Source organism: Procambarus clarkii, chromosome 52 (genome assembly GCF_040958095.1).
Source record: "Procambarus clarkii isolate CNS0578487 chromosome 52, FALCON_Pclarkii_2.0, whole genome shotgun sequence".
Taxonomy (NCBI): domain Eukaryota; kingdom Metazoa; phylum Arthropoda; class Malacostraca; order Decapoda; family Cambaridae; genus Procambarus; species Procambarus clarkii.
Window position 1 is genome coordinate 30,425,066 of NC_091201.1, and position 16,425 is coordinate 30,441,490.

Genomic DNA, 16,425 nt, shown 5'->3' on the forward strand with positions numbered 1-16,425 from the left:
CCAGAAGGAATACAACATTATATGAACAAGTTTGCGGATGATACTAAGATACTGGGGAAGATAAGAGACGCAGACGATTGTAATGCCCTTCAAATTGATCTGGATAAAATATGTGCTTGGAGCGACAAGTGGCAAATGGAATTCAATTTGAATAAATGCCATGTTATGGAATGTGGAATCGGAGAAAATAGACCACACACAACTTACAAATTATGTGGAAAGGAATTACAGAACTCTAATAAAGAAGGAGACCTGGGGGTGGTTTTGTATAGTAAGTTGTCGCCAGAGGAACACATGAAGAACATTGTGAGAGGAGCGGATGTGTCACTTTCCAACTTCACACTTGCTGTTAATTATATGGATGGTGAAATACTAAAGAAACTGTTCATGACCTTCGTGAGACCAAAACTGGAATATGCAGCAGTTGTATGGTGACCAAATCTCAAGAAGCACATAAAGAAACTATAAATGGTGCAGCGGCATGCTACAAAATGGCTTCCGGAACTGAATAACAAGAGTTACGAGGAGAGACTAGAGGCGTTAAGCATGCCAAAATTAGAAGATCAAAGAAAAAGAAGTGATATGATCACCACATACAAAATACAGGAATCGACCAAATTGACAAAGAGGAATTTCTGAAACCAGCAACTTCATAAGCAAGAGGAAACAGGTTCAAGCTAAGGAAACAAAGGTGCCGAATAAATATGAGAAAGTTTTCTTAGCAAATAGAGTGGTAAACGGTTGGAACAAGTTAAGTGAGAAGGTGGTGGAGGCCAAGACCGTCAGTAGTTTCAAAGAATACTGGGAAGACGGGACACCACGAGCGTAGCCCCTCATCCTGTAACTACACTTAGGTAATTACACACACACCGAACCTGTACTCCTACCCTCCCCCCGCCCTCCCCCCACACACACACCTCTAAAAGCCTATAAACAAACCTGGAAAAAGGCACAGAGGTTTGCAACGAGGCGCGTCCCAGAATTACCAAGGATTGGGTATGAAGAAAGGTTGAAAGAGATGGACTGAACGGCAGTAGGAGAGAGAGAGAGAGAGAGAGAGAGAGAGAGAGAGAGAGAGAGGGGGGGAGAGAGAGAGAGAGACAGAGAGAGAGAGAGGGAGTGAGAGTGAGAGTGAGGGTGAGAGAGAGAGTGAGAGTGAGAGTGAGAGTGAGAGAGAGAGAGAGAGAGAGAGAGAGAGAGAGAGAGAGAGAGAGAGAGAGAGAGAGAGAGAGAGAGAGCGAGCGAGAGAGAGAGAGCGAGCGAGAGAGAGAGAGTAAGGAGAAGAGGCATAATAACAATATTTAAGATAACTGACAGAGTGGAAGAGTGTAAGCGGCCCCACTCCACACCAAGAGAACAATTACCATTGGCTTGAGACACGACTAAGTCACACAGAAGTGGGAAAATATTGGTTTAGCTTAAGCGTCGTAGAAAATAAGATGAACTAAAGGAGAAGATTGCAGAAATCAACTTCATCAACAGTTTCAAATAATATATATGTCGGATAAATTCATTTCCGGTAGTCATGATACTAAAGAAACCAGTGGCTGTTTTTTTTGCATTAGAAAACCAGTGGCTGGAAAGGTAAAGCCCAAGAGCTGAGGCTTGATACTGCAGGCGCAAATAGGTGAGTGTACACATGTACAGAGAGAGAGAGAGGGGTCGGCCGGCAGAGCGGACAGCACGCTGGACTTGTGATCCTGTGGTCCCGGGTTCGATCCCAGGCGCCGGCGAGAAACATTGGGCAGAGTTTCTTTCACCCTATGCCCCTGTTACCTAGCAGTAAATAGGTACCTGGGAGTTAGTCAGCTGTCACGGGCTGCTTCCTGGGGTGTGTGTGTGTGATGTGAAAAAAATAGGAGTAGTAGTAGTTAGAAACAGTTGATTGACAGTTGAGAGGCGGGCCGAAAGAGCAGAGCTCAACCCCCGCAAGCACAACTAGGTGAATACAGAGGGCCTCGCAGCTGAGTAGACAGCGCTCGGGGTCGTAGTCCTAAAGGCCCGGGTTTTATTTCCGGCTGAGGCAGAAACAAATGGGCAAAGATTCTTTAAACCTGATTAACCTGTTCACCTAGTAGTAAATGGGTATCTGAGAGTTAGACAGCTGCTATGGGCTGCTTCATGGGGGGGGGGGGGGGAGAAACATATGTAGTAGACATAATAGAGGAAAAAAAGATTGGTTAGAAAGGCGGGGTCCAAGAGCTAATAGCTCGATTCTGCAAGCACACATAGTAAACAAATAGTAAATACACACACACACACATCCAGTTGATTGACAGTTGAAGGCGGGACCAAGGAGCCAGAGCTCAACCCCCGGAAGCACAACTAGGTGAGTAAACACACACACCAAACCTGTCTTCAGAGCTCCACATGAAAAGAATATCATCAGCGGCATATGCTAGGCTGGCCAATATGGGAACTCTCTTTAGAAACGTTAATAAACACACAATAACTGGAGAGACTGGAGAGGTATGGTGATAGACCAGTACCAGAGATAAAAGGCATGACCTGTAAGGAAAGATCAGAGTATGCCGCCCAGGCGGGGAATTGTGAACAAAAGATACAGACTTGAATAAGTCCAGAGCGTGTGTGTGTGTGTTTGTAGGTGAGCGACGGGTTCGGCTCCAAGGAACCTCAACACACACGCTTGAGGTGTGGCCTTGTACGGTGGTTCGAGCCCACCGCCCTCCTTCAATGGTTTTTTCACATATACACCACACTATTGTGATTTGAATCTGAGACCAGAGATATGGAAGGAGTGAGCACCACAGGAGTGAGCACCACAGGAGTGAGCACCACAGGAGTGAGCACCACAGGAGTGAGCACCACATGAGTGAGCACCACATGAGTGAGCACCACAGGAGTGAGCACCTGGGTTGTTCCGGCAACAAAGAACAACCGTGGACATCTTCAAGAGAAAACTAGATAATTTTCTCCAAGGAGTGCCGGACCAACCGGGCTGTGGTGGGCATGTGGACCTGCGGGCCGCTCCAAGCAACAGCCTGATGGACCAAACTCTCACAAGTAGACGATGAGTCACAATAACGTGGCTGAAATATGTTGACCAGACCACACACTAGAAAGTGAAGCGACGACAACGTTTCGGTCCGTCCTGGACCATTCTCAAGACGATTGTGAGAATGATTGATTGACACAATCGACTTGAGAATGGTCCAGGACGGACCGAAACGTCGTCGTCGCTTCACTTTCTAGTGTGTGGTTTGGTCAACAAATTCTCACAAGTCAAGCCTGGCCTCGGGCCGGGGGGCTTGGGGAGTAGAAGAACTCCCAGAACCCCATCAACCAGGTAATCTGTGAGCAGACGCCAAGAACTCCACCTCGCCACACTTAAAGCAAACATCGAGGAGACATGATCAAGATATATATTTTTCAGAATTGGTAAAGTTGATTAAGAAGACACGTTTAATACAAAACCAACTCGAATTAACAGTAGAGAGGTATAAGGGCACATGAGACACAGGGATTATAGAAAGAACATTTAAAGGGTATGAGTAATGAACACATTAAATAAACTAGACGAAGGTCGTAGCAGCAAATATTTTATAAACAGGTATGACAGGAAGGTCAGGTATAACAGGTCAGGTATAACTGCATTAATACAACACACAGCAGGTGAGCCGTGGCTCGTGAACTAGAGCTCGACCCAACAAGCACATTTAGCTAACACACACACACACACAGTAGTAAAGCACTATCTACCTACCTGGACTAGTTCTCTTCTCGGCCACATCCTTTAGGGTGAAAATCGCCATCCTCATAGGCTCTCCCTCGCCCTTCTTGTTCACCCCCATAATCGTCAACACATACTCGGTGCCAGGTTCGAGCCCCGTAAGAGTAAATTCTGGCTTGGGCGACGTGGAGGTGTTAGCCAGGACTCTGGGCGCGGCCTCCTTCCTCCTGTCGTGGGCGCTGGTGTGGGCGCGGGCGTGGGCGACGGACAGGGTGAAGGTCTGGGCGAGGCCCCCGTCCCAACCCGCCAGACAGCGGACAGAAGCGCCCGTCGAAGTCACATTGTCCACGGTGCAGTTGTTGACAGGATCAGGAGGGGCTGAGAGCGGCGGGTCAGAGAATCAGACACAAGCCAACATAGACAGACAGACAGACAGACAGACAGACAGACAGGTATAAGGGATGCATCACACTTCTCTACGTGGACGGGACACTACAATTCTCTACGCAAGGCTGACAGATTAAGATGACATAATGATTGTCATTATAATAATTGGGTTGTAAGGGTCACTATTCATTACCAGATCAAGAGGAAAATTAATAAGATCATAGGTGCAGTCGAGAGGGTCAAGAGGCTAGTACAAGAGGTCAAGAAAGTAATCAACACACACCAGAGGGATAGTTGAAGTCAATAGACTACTTGGATAAGATAAGAATATAGTTCGCTAGGTCAAGAGGATGGTCATCTGGCCTAAAAACCTCTAAAAAGATCCCTAGATGATTTAAGGAGGTCAGTCAGAGATACCAAAAGGCTAATTGAAGAGGTCAATGAACCAATTTACGAGCCTGAGAAGTTAAGAAGCTAATCAAATAGGCTAATGAAGGGTTAAAAAGATTGTTACAGCGAGAAAGAGGTTAATGAAACTAGTTAAGTGAGCAAGAGGTTAATGAAGATGTCAAGAAGCCAATTAAAGATGTAAAGTAACGAAAGAAGTCAAAATGGTAGCCAGATATCAAGAGGTTAAGACTGACGATTTAATGGAATGGTTATTCTAAGCAGTGGAAGATTCACAGATAACACGCTAAGAATGGACACCCTTAGAAATGGAGGACCCCATTAAAAAAATGACTATAACTGCAACGGAGAGAGAGAGGGATGCATTACTTGTACGTTGGATTTATATTCATAATTGTGGGTGATTTGAACTATGGCAAGCTAGACTGGACAAAATGGAAATCTAACGTGAACACAAATGTATGAAAAGCTGTAGGCCTCATATATGAAGTCTGTAGGCAGCAATGATAAATGTTGTAAACCAATCTTGAGGTTATCTTGAGATGATTTCAAGGCTTTAGTGTCCTCGCGGCCCGGTTCTTGACCAGGCCTCCACCCCCAGGAAGCAGCCCGTGACAGTTGACTAACACCCAAATACCTATTTTACTGCTAGGTAACAGGAGCATAGGGTGAAAGAAACCAATGCATAAAGGAGCCCACAAAAATAAGAGACAGGGATTTAGTAGCCTTACGTGCCTGAAATTCTCTCACAACAAGTTAGATATAGGCCAAAGGAAAGCTTAATTTCAAACCCCATTATGTGAGACTGCATAGTGTTAAATAATTAAATTTAATAGTGAGAAAATAACATAATATAGAAGGCTGCCACAGAGCAGGTAAACCATGAGGGAATCATTACATTACCAACTCGTCCTCCTAATAGAACCTCACAATTTGATATATACTCTAAGGCCAAAAATTCTCGTACTAGAAAAAATGGAAGCGGCTCGTGAAATTGACATACTGTCCTGTTTTGGGTCCTCTGGTAGGTTGAGATAAGGGGGCATTTTAATACAACAGTTTCTTGACGTTGGGGAAACCTTAGGAGGACGAGCTGACATCACTGGCAAGGATTCCATGAGATGTATAACTAAGCAGGCAGCCTCCACAAGGAATGGCGTGCTTGGAAATGCCCAGACATGACACTGAAAGACAGAAATAACTATGCTCTTACCAGTAGTGTGAGCAAGCATAGCTCATATGTATGACAGCATGAGAAAATATTGGATGTAAAGGACGATAGGAAGCACAGAGTAACACAGAAAAACACAGGTATAGAAATCACGAGAATTAGGAAAACGTCCTGAAAGTTGGAAGATAGCCAATGCAGTGAAAATATACTACAAAGTAGAGAGCAAGGTGGACAATTTATAGAAGAGTACCGTTACATGCATGCAAGTTGATGGAGAATATCTCACAAATGACTGAAATAGACCTGAATAGAGAGATCATTATAACCAATCACCAACACGGTACAGCAATGACAACTCTGACCTCATATCCCTTATAGAACACAGTGACAGGCCCACAAACATCAGAGAAGTTGGAGAGTTCCTAAGCAAGGGAAGAGAAGGCTCAGTCAAGGTACTAAGAGCTCACCAACATCGTCCCAAAACTTGACATGGCTACATAGTCATAATGGCTTTGCACTTTCTCCTGACAACTGCCTTACTCCCAAGCTACAATTGTAGAAAAATAACTCTAGATTTACACACACACACACACACACACACACACACACACACACACACCTTTCCAACAAACATTGCCACCACAGTTAGAATTAACACTTTATCTTTATGTAGAGCTTATATAAACTTTTCTCCCTCTCCTCTCCCCTCATCTTTCACCCTCAGCATCCAACTCTTCTCATCTCGCTGCCATAATGCTCACCAAATGTTGTGAAGCTGGAAATCCTCCTCACACACTTACCAACTACATGTATTTCACACATCTTGTTAATATAAAGTTCATGCTGTATAATACACATTTATAAATGTTACTATTATTATTATTATTAAACACACACTATATATATATATATATATATATATATATATATATATATATATATATATATATATATATATATATATATATATATATATAATGTTGTTGAATATAACCGAAAAGGGTAAGATTAATAATTCTAACACGAATCTTCTCAATATTTCTTACGTTCTTCTTCACTGTCGAGGGTAATTGACCTGGTGTCCTGTTTACGAACTTCTACATGGGTACCATCGAGCAGAGGGACTTGACTGACATGGACTTGAAACCCCGCCATATACTGCAAATATGTTGACGACATTTTTATGCAGGTACCTAATGTCAGATGTCTGCAGCAGCTGAAGGAGGCATTCGAGCAGAATTCTGTGTTGAGTTTCACGTACGAGATGGAGAATGATGGGAAGCTGCCCTTTCTAGATGTAACAGTCACGGAAACGAGCGGAGGCTTCCACACTGCAGTCTACACTAAGGAAACATAGGAATGTGCCTCAATGCCAATAGTGACTGCCCAGACAGGTACAAGAGGAGTGTTGTCAACCCTTACGTCGACCGGGCTCTCAGCCACAGCTCAGGATGGACGCAAGTCGATGAAGGACTCTGTAGGGTAAGGCAGGTCCTAGTCAACAATGGCGTCTGTAACAATTTTGCTAAAGACATCATAAAAAGAAAGGTGAAATGCCATGCAACCTCTGAAGAGTCAACTAACACAACACTTGTTCCCCCCTATTAGACTGTTTTACAGGACCTTCTTCATAAAACGGAGGAAAGGGTCCTGATTGGTAGGAACGTTATCCCTACAGACAAAAATCAGAAAATACAATTGACAATTTACGACAAAAACAAAAATACGGCCAACCTACTCATGAAAAACTCGCCAGGCATCAAACAGAACGCCCTGAAGGAAACCAACGTCGTCTATGCCATCACATGCCCGCTTGGTGACTGTAAGCCCCAAAGAACTCAGTATATAGACAAGACAACAACGTCTCTTTCCAGGCGATTAACTATGCACAAACAACAGGGGCTCTATCAAGGAACATATAATCTCTTCTCACAACCAGACCATCACCAGAGAAATCTTAACAAGCAACACAGAAATCATCGATAGATACAGCGATAGCAGGAGACTCGACATCAGCGAGGCACTACACATCAAAAATTCAACACCAGCAATTAACAGCCAATTAATGCACAACTATATTCTACCCAGAATATAGAGGAAGAGCAATAGAATATGGAATAGAATATAGAGCAAGAGGAAGTATGGGCCAATAGGCCTTCTGGAGTTACTTCCATTCTTATATTTTCATACCCAATTTATACCCACTGATTCGTGTTCAGGCATAGCTCTGTCAACTCACCCAAACGAGTATAAGTATGCTGTATTTTATGTGTAAACAAAGTCTTTGAAAATGTAATAAGCATTAAGAAACACGTTCAGGTGTCAGACCAGAAATAAAGAATGAATTTTGGAGAGTTAATTTATCAATTAATCAATTACTCTCGACAGTGAAGAAGAACGTAAGTAATATTGAGAAGATTTGTGTTAGAATTATTAATCTTACCCTTTCGGTCATATTCAACAACATATGTTTACAAGAAAAACTGCTACCAATAAATATATATATATATATATATATATATATATATATATATATATATATATATATATATATATATATATATATATATATATATTAAAAATGGAAATGTTCGTTTGTTCAAAATCGCTAATCTCCGAAAGTTCTAAACAGATTGCTTAGAAATTTTCACACAACGTTCCATTTGCATCTGGCTAGGTTTTTATATACATACTATATAGATGTCACGTCTGTGACGTTAAAAAAAAACATGCTTTTTCTGAAAAAACAGTGTTTTTCATGTGAGGGAAATCTCCGAAACCTCTTTACCGATTGCTTTGAAATTTTGACACAACGTTGCATTCGAATAGGCGAGTCTTATTATATACTACTTTATAGATGCCACCCCTCTGACAGGTAAAGACATGCGTTTTTTGAAAAACAGCGCCATCTGTTGCACATAATAGCAACATGCACACTATACTAAAAATGTCACGCATTCCATTTCAATGTTTCCGATTGCATTGATAAATTTTATTTTCATAGATTTCGATTTATTTCATTTTTATTTAATTACTTTTGTTTTACATTGTGTTGGAATTGAGCTGTGTTGTTGACCATACCATAAAGTATAGTTTATTTTTTTATTTGTTCATAATTTCATTTAATTTTTTAACAGTTTTTTTTTATATTTCAGTGATTGGAACATCAGATCACTTCGATGTTTCCATTTGGGAAGACATCGGACGAGGGAGTGGGGAATGGTGGGGAGGACGAGGGGACGGAAGTGAGAGATGGTGGGGAGGACGAGGGGACAAGGGAGGGGGTAATAATGGGGAAGGACTGAGGGGACGGGGGAGTTTGGGATGGTGGGGACGACTGGATGGGGGAATGGAGAATAGTGGGGAGGACAAAGGGACAGGGGGGGGGGGGAGTGGGGCATATATATATATATATATATAATCTGTGTGTGTGACCAAATATTATGTCGTGTGAGAATGGTCTGCTCACCAGACTACTGACAAAATGCGTTTCCATCATTTAGTGTATTTCGAGCGTCAGAGCGGCGAAGCTGGTGTGTTCGTGCTGTGGGAACATCTATCTAATAGCCGTAAACTGCGTCCCTAATGCAATTGCCTGCAGAATTATGACATGTCTTGCGAAGGAAACATTTCCAGCAATTTTCCACTGATAATATGGTAACTGATGAGTTGCATCACCAGTGCTTTCTGTCTATGCTCATGACAAGACGGTTTATTTGGGGCTTCCGTCAGACAGATGCAAAAGGAAATTGGTAATAACATTTGGGAATGTTAATGAGGCTTTAGAAAGCAACCTAATTGGTGGCTGTGTTATTGAGGCATCACATTAAAATATATGAACATAAGTACATAAGAGAAATGGTAATAAAAGGTAATTTTAGAAGGCCTGTTGGCCCATATACGAGGCAGCTCCTATTTATAACCACCCAATCTCATTCATATATATATATATATATATATATATACATATATATATATATATATATATATATATATATATATATATATATATATATATATATATATATATAATGTCTAATCTCCGCTTGAAACAAATCAAGAGATCCTACTTCTATTATGTTATGCAGTTATTGGTTCTACAAATAAACATTCCTGTTACCGAACCAGTATTTACCCTTGTCTTTCCTAAATCTAAGTTTATCCAATTTATACCCATTGTTTCATGCTCTGTCTTGTGTTGATATTTTTAATACCCTATTAATATCCCCCTTCGTTAAGCCCATTCATTCACTTAAACACCTCTATTAAACACCACCCCCTAGTTCTTCGCCTTTCTATAGAATGTAATTTAAGCTTTGTCACTCTTTCTTTATATGACATGTTTCTAATTTGAGGGATTAACTTTGTCATCCTACGCTGGACGCGTTCCAGTACATCTATATAGAATGTATATAAAAACCTGGCCGGATGCGAATGGAACGTTGTGTGAACATTTCATAGCAATCGGTGAAGAACTTTCGGAGATTAGCGATTTTAAACAAACGAACATTTACATTTTTACTTATATAGATTGTCGTAGAGACAAGGAGAGCAACAAGAGAAAGGGAGAGCAGCAAGAGAAAGGGAGAGCAGCAAGAGAAAGGGAGAGCAGCAAGAGACAGGGAGAGCAGCAAGAGACAGGGAGAGCAACAAGAGACAGGGAGAGCAACAAGAGACAAGGAGAGCAACAAGAGACAGGGAGAGCAACAAGAGACAAGGAGAGCAACAAGAGACAAGGAGAGCAACAAGAGACAAGGAGAGCAACAAGAGACAGGGAGAGCAACAAGAGACAGGGAGAACAACAAGAGACAGGGAGAACAACAAGAGACAAGGAGAGCAACAAGAGACAGGGAGAGCAACAAGAGACAGGGAGAGCAACAAGAGACAGGGAGAGCAACAAGAGACAGGGAGAGCAACAAGAGACAGGGAGAACAACAAGAGACAAGGAGAGCAACAAGAGACAGGGAGAGCAACAAGAGACAGGGAGAGCAACAAGAGACAGGGAGAGCAACAAGAGACAGGGAGAGCAACAAGAGACAGGGAGAGCAACAAGAGACAGGCATATCAACAAGAGACAGGGAGAGCAACAAGAGACAGGCATATCAACAAGAGACAGGGAGAGCAACAAGAGACAGGGAGAGCAACAAGAGACAGGCATATCAACAAGAGACAGGGAGAGCAACAAGAGACATTGAGATCAATATGAGACAGGAAGAGCAACAAGAGACAAGGAGAGCAACAAGAGACAATGAGCATCATATACCTATTAACAACCTGCATGAAAAAATGAGCAAAAACTTCAGGTTAAAAAAAAAAAAAAGTTGAATAAGTTACAAGAGCTTAAGACCGTGAATATAAAAAGAAGAGAAAAATGTCAAGAGATTAAGGATTTCGCGGCAAAGTCGCTAAACGTCCTGTAGATAGGAGGACTTTTCGACAAGAATTATTTTAATAAAGAATTTGGCACTTGTGATCAATAAGAGACACGATTAATAGCCAGGTAAGGGGGTTATCTTGAGGTTATCTTGAGATGATTTCGGGGCTTTTTAGTGTCCCCGCGGCCCGGTCCTCGACCAGGCCTCCACCCCCAGGAAGCAGCCCGTGACAGCTGACTAACACCCAGGTACCTATTTTACTGCTAGGTAACAGGGGCATAGGGGTGAAAGAAACTCTGCCCATTGTTTCTCGCCGGCGCCTGGGATCGAACCCAGGACCACAGGATCACAAGTCCAGCGTGCTGTCCGCTCGGCCGACTGGCTCCCTACCGGGATACATATACAACAAAATCTCACATCAGGAGAAAACAACAGTGAAGGAACAGGTAATGAAACTGAGGATTTTGGCAGTGAAATTGACTAAAAACGACAAGGAAGTGTGTGTGTGTGTGTGTGTGTGTGTGTGTGTGTGTACTCACCTAATTGTACTCACCTAATTGTGCTTGCGGGGGTTGAGCTTTGGCTCTTTGGTCCCGCCTCTCAACTGTCAATCAACTGGTGTACAGATTCCTGAGCCTACTGGGCTCTATCATACCTACATTTGAAACTGTGTATGGAGTCAGCCTCCACCACATCACTTCCTAGTGCATTCCATTTATTAACTACTCTGACACTGAAAAAATTCTTTCTAACGTCTCTGTGGCTCATCTGGGTACTAAGTTTCCACCTGTGTCCCCTTGTTCGTGTCCCACCCGTGCTGAAGAGTTTGTCTTTGTCCACCCTGTCAATTCCCCTGAGAATTTTGTAGGTGGTTATCATGTCTCCCCTTACTCTTCTGTTTTCCAGGCTTCTGTGTGTGTGTGTGTGTGTGTGTGTGTGTGTGTGTGTGTGTGTGTGTGTGTGTGTGTGTGTGTGTGAGGAACTCAATAAAAAGTTCCAGGTCTTCACATTAGAGTGAGGAGAAGTTCCAGAGATAAGAGAAGGAAGAGTTATCCAGGCACCACTAGAGGAGTTTGGGATTACCAGTGGTGATGTTAGGAAGCTTTTGCAAGAGTTTGATATGACAAAGGCTATAAGCTCGGATGGAATATCACCATGGATACTAAAGGAAGGAGCAGAAGCACTGTGCCTGCCACTCTCCTATTTCTGTTTATGAACTGCCAAACATTTGAAAGACGGCAAATGTAGTCCCGATATACAAGAAGGGGGATAGACAGGAGGTACTGAACTACAGGCCAGTGTCCCTAACTTGCATACCATGCAAGCTGATGGAGAAGATTGTGCGAAAAAAGCAAATGGAACATCTGGAGCGAAGGAACTTTGTGACACAACACCAACATGGTTTCAGGGATGGCAAGTCCTGCCTCACAGGATTAATTGAATTCTACGACCAGGCAACAAGAATCAGTCAAGAAAGAGAGGGGGTGGGGCAGACTGCATATTTTTGGATTGCCAGAAAGCCTTTGACACAGGAGAGGCGGGACCAAAGAGCCAGAGCTCAACCCCCGCAAACACAACTAGGTGAGTACACACACATTATACAGTATCTATGAATGACGAGCCACGTTATACATTAATGTATAATATATACATTAATGTATAATATATACATTAATGTATAACGTGTCTCTGGTTTTCTATAGTGCTGTTGAATGGCTCAAAATATTACAAATTTACTGAGTGGACAGCGTTCGGGGGGGGGGGGCCGGGATGAGCTTGTAGTCCTAAGGGCCCGGGTTCGATTCCCGGCCGATGCAGAAACAAATGGGCAGCGTTTATTTCAGCTGATGAACTTGTTCACTTAGCAGTAAATATGAACCTGTGAGTTAGACAGCTGCTGCTGGCTGCATCATGGGGATGTGTGTTTGATTCGAATATATTTAGTAGACATGATAGCAGAAAGTAGGTTGAGAGTTAGAAAGGCGGGGTCCAAGAGCTCGATCCTGCATGTAAAAATACACACACACATACACCTCACGTCACTGGGAGACAGAAGAGTTAGAGAGGACATGATCACCACATGCAAGATTCTCAGAGGAATTAATAGGGTAGATAAAGACAGACTATTTAACACAAGGAGAACACGCGCTAGGGGTCACAGATGGAAATTGAGTGCCCAAATGAGCCATAGAGACGTTAGAAAGAATTTTTTCAGTGTCAGAGTAGTAGACAAATGGAATGCATTAGGAAGTGATGTGGTGGAGGCTGACTCCATGCACAGCTTCAAGTGTAGATATGATAAGAGCCCAGTAGGCTCAGGAACCTGTACATTAGTTGATTGACAGTTGAGAGGCGGGACCAAAGAGCCAGAGTTCAATCCCCGCAAGCACAACTAGATAAGTACAACTAGGTAAGTACACACACACACACACACACACACACACACACACACACACACACACACACACACACACACACACACACACACACACACACACACACACACACACACACGTGCAGTGAAGAGGCACACCTTAATACAACTAACTACACAGGACATGTCCAGATTATGTTTTCTAAGGATGAATCACATGAGGCTTAACAGCGCTCAGGGACGAGCCAGATGAACACAACAGCGTGACAGACAAACAGGGACACTGGGGGGGTGAAGGTCACAGAAGCATCTGCTAACGGGCAAATAAATTATATTTGTGAAGCTCAGAAGGATTGACATAGAGTGAGAAAGACGTAGCAATTAAGGATAAGGAGCACCCCCCAAGCTCCTTATCGGGGGGAAGCATAGATTATATGGCGAGGTGTTGAACTAAAATTTCTAGGGAGCGTTCATCTCAAGCTAAAGCTTCCATGAAATGTCCAAGCTGGAGTCTGACACACACACACCCACATGCAGAGAACACGCCACCATGAAGGACTGAGCGAGAGACTGAACACAACTCGGAAACTTCAGTCGAGGAGATCAAGAAACAATTTATAATCAAGAATCTTAATACATCAAAGGCTGCAGGATATTAGAACGGGAAAAAATTAACACCATAGCACCTGTGCTGTGTCTAGCATTTACATGTCAATGACTTAGCTGAGGAAACAGTGGTTGTAAATGACATAGTTTAAGGTTAATGCAATCGTAATGAGAGACTGTAAACACAGATAATTGCAGAATACTCTTGCAGAAAACCATCAGAGGACTGGCCTGAAAATGGCTGTATAAATAGGAAAGCAAATGTTCATCATGAAATGAGAACAAGAGAACATGTTCATTATGAACAGCAGTCGATCAAGAGGAAACAAATGAAATAAACAGGAATAGGAAAAAAAGGAAATGTTCAGCATAAACAGAGGGGAAAAAACAAGAGAAACTGGAAGAAAACCCAGTGAACAACAGCGTCAGCAAGCCCCCTCACCAACAAGAGAGAGAGAGAGAGAGAGAGAGAGAGAGAGAGAGAGAGAGAGAGAGAGAGAGAGAGAGAGAGAGAGAGAGAGACAGAGAGAGAGAGTGAGAGAAAGAGAGAGAGAGAGAGCAGCTAACACCTGAAAGAAACAAGAGGGAAAGACTGTTTTAACTGCTAACCTCCCACACAATCACCACACCAAAGCTCACACGACACTTCCCCCAAACACACACACACACACACACACGAGTAGACAGAGATGAGAGCAGCCCGCGTAGAGACTCACAGGCATGAATGATGTGGTAGATGCAGGGCTTAAGCTGCCTGCCGACGTCGTTGTTGGCCCAGCAGAGGAGGGAGCCGTAGTCGAGGTGGGTCACGGGGGTGTAGGAGGCCTGGCTCTTCCCGTTCCCAACCACCCAGAACTTGCTCGACGGAATGTCTACCAACTCTGTCGAGCTGTTGAACGCCCACCTGCAGGGAGAGGAGAGAACGCCAGCCGTTACTGAGTGCTTGAGGCAAGCAGTCGCCCAGGAATCTGCTTTATATATATATATATATATATATATATATATATATATATATATATATATATATATATATATATATATATATATATATATTATAATAAGTTATTGACCATAAGAAAGGTCCTGTTCCAACGAGGGTGGACACCCTCCTATGTTGATATAAGTTATTATCAAAACTATGACCAAACTGAATACGGTTCTCACAGTAGCTACTTACACCGTATTTATATTATCTACCTTATTTTGGTGTAAATTCTCTCTGACAACCAAAAAAAAATTCACTACAAAGTTTTATGTTACTCACTCTAATAATTCATAACCAAAATAGCCCAACATGAGTATCCTTTAACTCATTATCAGAGGAGACAAATACTACACCACAGGAGATATACCATCATTATATAGCCTATTTCCTTGACATTCATCATACTGAGACACGTTGGTAATCCTGATCCTGGTCTGAGACGTCTGATAATACTATTAAGATCACGCCGGGGTCACAGCTGCCTGTCTCAAGGTCGCCTCAGGTGAGGTAACTTGATTACTTGGCTGATTGTCTTATCATCTTCAACATGAATTAAATGAAGACTCCTGTAGCAGTCACATGGTTCCTGTAGCAGTCATTTATCTCCTGTAGCAGTCATGGGAGCCAGTCGGCCGAGCGGACAGCACGCTGGGCTTGTGATCCTGTGGTCCTGGGTTCGATCCCAGGCGCCGGCGAGAAACAATGGGCAGAGTTTCTTTCACCCTATGTCCCTGTTACCTAGCAGTAAAATAGGTACCTGGGTGTTAGTCAGCTGTCACGGGCTGTTCCTGGGGGTGGAGGCCTGGTCGAGGACCGGGCCGCGGGGACACTAAAAAGCCCCGAAATCATCTCAAGATAGTCATATGGCTCCTGTAGCAGTCATATGGCTCCTATAGCAGTCATATATATATATATATATATATATATATATATATATATATATATATATATATATATATATATATATATATATATATATATATATATATATATATATATATATATATATATATATATATATATATATGTATGTATGTATATCACGAAAATAAACACGTGATTAAAAATGTGACAAGTGTCAGACCACGGAGGAAAAATGAAACAGGAATTTCCTTAAGTACTTTCGTATATTAATACATCTTCAGAAGGAGTGAAGATGTATTAATATTTTTTTTCCTCCGTGGTCTGACATTGTCACATTTTTAATCACGTGTTTATTTTCGTGATATACATACATACATATATATATATATATATATATATATATATATATATATATATATATATATATATATATATATATATATATGTCGTACCTAGTAGCCAGAACGCACTTCTCAGCCTACTATGCAAGGCCAGATTTGCATAATAAGCCAAGTTTTCCTGAATTAATATATTTTCTCTAATTTTTTTCTTATGAAATGATAA

The 16,425-nt window shown here is 42.3% G+C and overlaps 1 protein-coding gene across 3 annotated transcripts in view; it reads right to left on the reverse strand.

Moving 5' to 3' along the window:
* Positions 1-16,425, reverse strand: part of LOC123763553 (nephrin) — a 420,310-nt gene that overhangs the window by 20,129 nt on the left and 383,756 nt on the right. For 2 of the 3 annotated variants that reach the window (XM_069304619.1, XM_069304621.1), the window contains exons 11-12: positions 14,729-14,916; positions 3,725-4,069 (exon numbers count right to left, since the gene is read on the reverse strand). In XM_069304619.1, the coding sequence (XP_069160720.1) occupies positions 3,725-4,069; positions 14,729-14,916 (533 nt within the window). The remainder of the gene's footprint in view (positions 1-3,724; positions 4,070-14,728; positions 14,917-16,425) is intronic. The other variant, XM_069304620.1, reaches the window with a different exon arrangement.